The sequence below is a fragment of the Mustela erminea genome, chromosome 7 (assembly GCF_009829155.1).
Source record: "Mustela erminea isolate mMusErm1 chromosome 7, mMusErm1.Pri, whole genome shotgun sequence".
Taxonomy (NCBI): domain Eukaryota; kingdom Metazoa; phylum Chordata; class Mammalia; order Carnivora; family Mustelidae; genus Mustela; species Mustela erminea.
Window position 1 is genome coordinate 53,500,369 of NC_045620.1, and position 8,282 is coordinate 53,508,650.

The 8,282-nt window shown below is 38.3% G+C and overlaps 1 protein-coding gene across 2 annotated transcripts in view; it reads right to left on the reverse strand.

The window, feature by feature from the left end:
- The window catches only part of GCC2 (GRIP and coiled-coil domain containing 2), a 57,132-nt gene extending 50,367 nt beyond the window's left edge, over window positions 1–6,765 (reverse strand). Inside the window, exons 1-4 of one of the 2 annotated variants that reach the window (XM_032351644.1) lie at window positions 6,640–6,765; window positions 6,210–6,266; window positions 5,098–5,182; window positions 3,953–4,020 (exon numbers count right to left, since the gene is read on the reverse strand). In XM_032351644.1, the coding sequence (XP_032207535.1) occupies window positions 3,953–4,020; window positions 5,098–5,182; window positions 6,210–6,266; window positions 6,640–6,645 (216 nt within the window). In that variant the 5' untranslated portion in view covers window positions 6,646–6,765. The remainder of the gene's footprint in view (window positions 1–3,952; window positions 4,021–5,097; window positions 5,183–6,209; window positions 6,267–6,639) is intronic. The other variant, XM_032351643.1, reaches the window with a different exon arrangement.
- Between the last annotated feature and the right edge of the window lie 1,517 nt (window positions 6,766–8,282).

Below are 8,282 nucleotides of genomic sequence, written 5' to 3' on the forward strand. Positions count from 1 at the left end.
TTCTCTGCAGAAATTAAACAGGATCAGAAGTTAATGAAACAGAAACTAAATCAAGAGTCAGTTCTTTGAAAAAAAAATGCTAATGAAACAACTAATAAGACTGACCAAGAGAAGACAGAAGTCACAATCATAAAAATAAAAATAAAACATATCTACATATAAATCAGAGATACAATAGTTAGAATATTATGAACAATTATTTGGCAACAATAATAAAAAGTGAAGTGAAAGGAATAAAAGTTGGTGGAAAAATACAGCTTCATTAACTCAAGGAAAAAATTAAAAAGCGCAATTAATACTACAACTACTTAAAAATCAAACTATTGGTTTAAAAGTTGTCTACCAAACAGAAGGAAGTTTTACAGGTGGATTCCATCAAATTTTCAAAGAACAGATTATCCAATTACATATGAACTTGTTCAGACAAAATAAGAAGGGATTTCCAAGTTATTCTATAAAATTTGCATAACTTGATACAAATATCCAAGGACTTTACAAACAGGAAAATCATAAGTCTAATTCACCATGAATCCAGATAAAGTTAATTCTAAAGGTTAAAATCTAGATAAATGTTAAAATATGAAGTGTTAGTCCACTATCACCCTAGATCTGCTTGCCTCTGAACTTACATGAAATAAAGAAAAACTTTAATAAAAAAAAAACACGCAGAAAATTTAGAGTTTTCTATCAAGTTATAGCCATTATTCAGACAAGGGCAGATTAAAGCTATTTTAAAATATGGGCTGACAACATTTTCCATCCCTTCTTAGGATGCGATAGAAGGACATGCTCTACAAAGATGAGGTTAACCAAGAAAGTCAATGACATATCACCTAGCAAATAGGGGCCAATACAGGAAAGCAGTGTAGAAATTCACAGGCTCACGGCACAAGGCCAGTTCCAGGAACACTGCGGCAGACACAGAGAATGACAAGAACAAATTAGGGCAGGACAGAAGGCTCTAGAAGGAGGTGGTCCAGGAAAAAAATGGGAAAGATTATCTGATCGCTTTGACCATTCTAAAGTAGGAGCTGCTATGAAAGATAGCTAAATTTTCATCTGCTTTAATGGCAAATTAAAAACTAAATGGCTAAAGCGAATAAATCAAGGAACAACCATATTATTTAGAAACAGAAATAATACCCACAAGTTACTTAGTATCATAATAAGCTCTTTAGTTATTAGCATTACTTGTAAATACATGCGTATATTACTTTGGTTAAAACAATTTTAGTTTTAAAATTAGTTTTTCACACTACATAATGCGTTGCAATATAAACTTCTGATTGCTAAATATCAGGGGAAGCCTAAATACATTTATTAAATTTAGGAGATACAGAGAGGCCATTAACTGAGAACAGCCAACATAGATTTGATTCCAGCAAAGAGATAGTAACAAAGATGACTGTACTAGAAATTCCATTCTCTTAACATGCAGTTTTCACCTTCCCCTTGCCTTTGGAAGCAGTATGTAAGTTCACTTCAAATTTTGACATGGAAAATATGGATTATTATTCCTATTTTTAAAATAAACGTCAAACATTCAGCTTTGAATAAAAATTTAGATGTATCCCAATGCACTAGAAGATCACTACCAGAAATAAGATGATTTCCAGAAATTTTAATTATAATTAAAACTTTTTTAAAAGACACAAATTTTTAAGATTATATGAAAAACAGAAAGTTCTGTATGCAGAGCCACATTTTTTCAGGGTACTTTTCCCAGTGAAGAGATAAAACTTGGCAAGAAGTTTTCCAGAGGTGTAGAGAATACATTACATCACAGTATAGGATTTTTCTAAAACAGAAAAATTACAGATAGCAATGGAATAACTGATATATATCTCTTTCAATCACTCCCCGAAGTACTTCTCTCATTAGAATTACAAGCCAAAGGTTTTGTTCCCATGAATTTTAACTAAGTTACTTTCTGAAACTTGAGTGGTGAGGGTAACATGCTTTAATATGAAATTAACCTGAAAAGTAAAGCTCGTTAATTTAGGCAAATTTTCTAATCTCCTCTTCAGTAGTTTTGACAGAAAGGGAGAATACACCAATTGGGGATAAGAAGAAAATACAGGGCAGATATTTAGATATTCTGGAATGCAAGTGTATAACAAGTATTTCAAGGGCTAAGAGTTAACGGATACTAAATTAGAAAGAAGCCTCCGTGGTTCTCTATTCAAATACAAAACCCCCCTTTTGGTGTGTATGTGTTAAATACACCAACAAACAAAATATGCCAGTAACATAATTACAATAAGTTATTTTTTAAAAGGATTTATTTATGTGAGAGAGAGAGATAGAGATAGCAGGTACAAAGTGGGGGGAGCGCAAACAGGGGAAGCACAGAGAGTTCTTGGAGAAGCTGGCTACCCACTGAGCAGGGAGCCCAATGCAGGACTTGATCCCAGGACCCTATGATCATGACCTGAGTCAAAGGTAGATGCTTAACGAACTGAGCCACCCAGGTGTCCCTATAATTAATTATTGAGAACTTATGTGACAGATGCAATTTTAAGTGCTAAGCATGTATTAACGCAAAATGCAACACCTCTATGAAAAGTAGGTATTATTATTTTCTCTAGTCTACAGGTGAAGGAGCTAAAAGGGAAGAAACTTAGCTATGGCCATATAGGCAGTACATGGCAGAGCAGAGACCCAAAGATCTGAATCAGGTTGTCTGGTTCTAGAGTCAACACTCTTAGGTAAATATCAAGTAGTTTTACTTTAGCTACCACTGATTAAGAAAATACAAAATGACCAAATAAGCAAAGAAAACTACTATGAATTCAGTAATACTTAAGTAAATCAGTACACTGTGAATCCAAATGGTATTTGTGCACACTGTGCAAGCTTTATATACTGTCTTAGCTAAATAAAGAACAAAGCAAGTGCATAATATGCATCGGGATTTAAAGCTTTCTTACAGTAACTCTCTGGGAGTCCTTCAATTGTACACTGCTCACAGGCCCTTAGTAAAAGAATATGATTATTTATAAATGTATAATCAAAGAACAGGTATCAACACTCAAATTATAAATACAAAAAAGGAAGATAATTACTGCAGAGCTTTGAGAAGTAAAAGAAACTGTAAAGAAGGTTAGGCCAAAATGGGGGTGAGGAGGCTGTCAGTCAGGATTAAGGGCATATAAATAAGGATAACCTTCTTTGACAGGGAGTACCAAAATAAAAATAGTACCCTATGATCTGGTAAGAGCACGCAAAACTTAACAGAGAAAAGAGAGCCTGGTTAAGGAGGTATCAAAAAAAGTCAAGTATGACATGAGGCATTTAGCATACAGCCATAGAAATGGAAAAAACATACTGATAAATTGCAGCACTATCCTGAAAGAACGAGAAGTCACTGGTGGCTGACACATGTAGAGGATAAAGGAAACAGGAAAACTGAAGAGTCTCTAAAGTTAAAAGTCCTGAAGAACAGTGCTGCCACTGGTTGTCCAGGCAAGGGGATTTGGTCTGAATATGAATATGAAGATAAGAAAAATGGGTGAATATTTCTTTCCCCAAACAGCTATAAATGTCAGTAGTCACATCCGGGGATATAGGTCTATTATATGTAATAGATTATATGTATTTATCAACCTAAAAATCATCATCAAATTCCTGAGCATGGGTCTTCTGAGGTGGGGGAGGGAAGAGCAGGGCTGTGATTAAGGCAACCCCCTAATTACAGAGTATGTGGGATGAAGACGAGAGGAACACACACTCATTTTAGAACAGAAAGGGACGAAGGGGTCATTTAACTCTTTTGACAGGCAACCAGAGGTAAAAAACTTAACCAAGGGCAGGGAGGGAGTAAAAAAACAGGGACAGAAAGCCAGACGGCTCTGGCAGACTGACAGCTTTAAAGGAAATCTGGTTTGTCATTAGACATTTCCTCTAACTAAATACATAAAGACTAAAGCGATATTTGCAACCGTTGCATTACCTTAATAATATCATCAGTTCCTCCAGCAACAGGCTTTGATTTCAATTCTTCAATTTCTTTCTCCAGTTCTAAATAGTTATTTAAAAAAAACCAGTTCAGAAATGAAGAAATTATTATCTGAAGTGGTAAGTACATTCTTAAAAAATACTGTAAATCAGAATACATTTAAATGGCAGATATTTTGAGAAAGTATTAACTTTACCTAGTATGACATTTTACTTTCCTTTTTCTTACGAAAAACTCATGATTAATACGCCCAACACCTTAATTCAGCAATTATTACATGGATTCTTATTTCATCCCGACCTATATTTACTTCTCCCTTTTCCTTTTTTCTTACCTATCCTGATACTTCTGAAGCAAATCCCAGACATATTATTTTGTAAATAACTTCTTACTGTATAATCTTAAAGCAACAACTAACCTCATGTTAAGCATAAATGCTAACCTATTTCATTAACTCATGTCTAGGTCTGGAGCCTAGAACACTTTTCTAAATCCATTACTCTCTTTAACACAAGCTGATCCAACCTCCCTAAACACAATTTGACCTTTTCCAGTAGAAAATAAATCTTGGCTTTAAGGCTGGGCAGTTAACATTTGTTAATCATTGGAAATTCATGGCCTCACCACACATATTAAAAAGGATACGACTATCTACATCCTTTTGGAATATAAGGGTGAATAGCAATCAATCAACTTCAGCAAATAAATATACTTCAACATTTCAGGAATGGAAATCTTTTATTACTTTACTTGAGGACTCTTTTTGCCTCTTTGGGCTCACAACCTTATGTCTCTAACATTTCAACTGATTGCTCTAGGGAAAAAAATGCTTTTTCAGATCAATATACAATCCAAATGAAGTAAAAAAAAAATGTGCTTAATTTTAACAATTTTTTTCAAGATCCTCTTCCCTGATTTTATTTTAATAATTCAAAGATAACTACAGTTTAGAGACGTGAAATGGGAAAAAAAAAATCACAGGCAAATGGTTAAAATGTTAAATAATATAGATTCATTATAATTATGATTTTATTGGATATACCGGTAAACAAAATAAGCTAATATACTATTAAAAACCTACTATTTTTAACCGTGTTTCAATGAGATTGTGGTGAAGATGAATATTTTCAACTCAATACCTGTACATCTGGATTTAGCTTTCTGTATTAGCATCATCTGTTTCTTGGCAAACTTGATAAGATCTTCCTTGGGCAATGTTTCCAGCTGAAAGGTGTAATGATGTTACCAGTTTGTTATAACTCATGTTTCTATTATACCACATACACACACAAAATAAACATAATGCCCTCCTAAAAACATCCTACTGAATAAATCTTTGTCAGTTAAACCATATTTTGAAGCAGCAGCAAATGCAACTTCAACTAAACAATTACTAGTTAAGCAATTACTATGAAATGTAAAAAACCAACACATACCCTCTTCTGTACATATATTCTTGTTTACGTTAAGACACGTTCTGGGTTTTGATTTAATTGTAAAATTAGGGGACTGGGACTAATTCTACTTATAGTTCCTTGGAGCTGTAAAAATTATCTTATCCAAGGCTGAAATCAGTCTTTGGCTACATTAAAACACATAAGCATAATTAGAGTAACAAGAAGAATTAGGGTGTAGTAAGTCTTTTTAAGAAATCAGGGAATTACTTAACCCCTGGGCTCAGTTTTCTCATCTGTAAAATCTGGATAAATAAGTACCTGACTGACCATTTAAGCTTACCATGGAGCTTAAATGAAGTAACTAAGTGTTCAGGTAAGTGCCAAAGACTTAGTATGCAAGCAATAAACCATTAGTGGTTAATACTCATTGAGTTAATATTAAATGTATGGGACCATAAAAATGACCTAATTCAGTTTTTTTTTTTTTTTTTTTACATTGGAGAAGCCTACAGAATAGAGTCCCTTGAATCCTACTTACGTCACTGCTCTTTCCACTACACTATATAAATGCTCATAAATTAGATTGCTTTAATGGTTGAAAAACTGCAGAATCTCTCAGCAGTGCTAACCAGGAGCAGGAAGTAAACAAAAAGTCAGCTCTTTCCATAGCAGGGAACTTCAAAAACAAACAAAACGAAAAAACAACAGATTGGTTACTGTGTGAATTAAAATTGAGATCCCTTGGAGAAGGACTTCTTATAAATAGGCCACCCCCCTACCCATGCCAAAGTTCTCCATTCATCACCCCTCCACCCTTCGGTGAGCCAGCTATTAAAGTACTGTATTCTTTTCACCTTAGACTTCCCGGTCCCAGGGGTGGCTGGTGAAGCCACCCCATCTTGAACAGGATCCTGCAAAACAAAATCAAACCCAGATGTCAGAACTCTTCTCCTAATCCCAGACGGAACGCTGGAATCTTTATAGGTAAAAGCCTTTCCGTGGAATCAAGCATAGGAAACTCCTACGTGAGAAAGAACTAGAAAAGAGGGGGTCTGTCGTGTGGGAAATCGTATACAAGCTGGCTGTAAAAGAGCCAGATAATCGCGAGGGGCTGAGTCTGGGGCAAGAGGGAGAGACGAGGGCAGAGCCGGGCTGCGGGGCGCGGAGGGGAGGCTGCCAAGCCCTCACACTGCGCCCACCCCCGAGTCCCGAACCGCTGCGCGGGAAGGCCCGGCAGGGAGGTGGTGGGCCCCCGTCCCACTCTAGCCGCCCCGGCACCGTTACCTCCATGGCAGCCGGCCCGTAGTGGCCACGCAGCCCTGCCGCCCGGCGGCCCGGCAGCCCGGCAGCTCCACTGCCCCGCAGCCCGGCAGCCCGGCAGCCCCGCCGCCGCCTCCGCACTTCCGTCTGCGGCCGCCTCTGACGTACCCTCGGCCGCAGGTTAAAGGTCGCGCTTCTTCAGGGAGGCCCCACCCCTCGCGTCTCCATAGCTACAGCCCGCTGACGCTTCCGCTTCCGTTTCTGCTCGGAGAGGAGGGTCCCCGCGTGCTGTCACCCGCTGCTGAACTCTCCGCTTTCCCTGGCGCCTACCGGCGGCTGACTAACCGACGCAGAAGAAAGTTTCCGCGGGGTCACCGGGCGGGTCAGACTCTGGTATTGAGTGACACAATCCCTGATGGGTTTGAATCCTGCCACTTCCATTTATTGGCTATGAGAATTGGGGAAATTACCCCTCAGGGCCTTGTTTTCCTCATCTTAAAATCCAGTAAAGATGGGAGTACAGGGGGTAGGCACCCCCGAAAGGCCAGATACCTTGCTGTTGAGGGGAAGCCTCAGAGTGCCTGTCAGACAGACCGCTGATTTCGAGGCGTTTCTTAAGGCCGATGTTGTCCGGCAGGGTTTCGTGTGAGCTTCCTAGGACGCTGAGGAAGCCAAGGATGGAGCTTCTCCTGAAGCAGGCATTTCTTGGCTCTTGAGAGGAGGTCCCCCGGGGAGCTCTGCCTTAGAGGGCTCAGAACCCATGCTGGTGTGGTAGGAAGCAAAAGAGAGGGCCTCTCTCAGGGAGTTGGGACAGAGATGGGGAAACACCAAACAGGAGAAGGGAGCAAGAATCCTTACTTCTGAGGGCACAACCATTACATTTGCTGTTTGAGTGGCCCGAGCTGCTGTTGTGTCCTGACTGGCCCTCCTGTTTGGTGAAATGGTTTACCGTCATCCCTACTTTCCAATAATGTTTACAACAAAGCTCCTTAAATGAGGTAATTGGAATATACAACTTAGTTCCCTGGAGTTTGATCTGGCTGTAAGGATATGAAGAGGCAGCCTACAGTATGTATGAAATAAATGGTGGCTAATCATTACTAAGTAAAGAGAGAGATTTATAATAGAGAAAAAAAATTATTGCAGACAACATAATGTCCTCCCCAACATCTGTTTTTCTTTGGTAGTGTGTAGTACCTAGTCTTTGGCTGAGATTGATTCAAAGATAGTACATGATGTCAGGTATACAGTCAGTGACATTTGGGACTTCTGTTTGATATTTTGGTTTAATGATAGTGTTTTCTTTTTCTTTGAATATGATTGAAGAAACATATAGCCCTGATTGCTTTTGATAGACATTTGCCTCTTATGATGGAAGGCAGCCTGAGGACAAAATGGATTATCAGGAGAAAAGCAGAACGAAGACAGTCACAGAAGAATAAAGCTGAAGTGCTGATCGATCTATGATGAATGAGTCTATAACTGATCTTTATTAAGTGAGCCAGTTAGCATTGGGATTTACTGTTCCTTGTAACAGCATTATACATATCTTGGGAGGAAAAGTTTGCCAGCTTGAGAAAAACACAAACTATCTCTTTAAGATGAGCTGACTTGAGAATGTATCCGTAAATCTGGACGTTGTACAATGTTATAAAATGTATGACTTT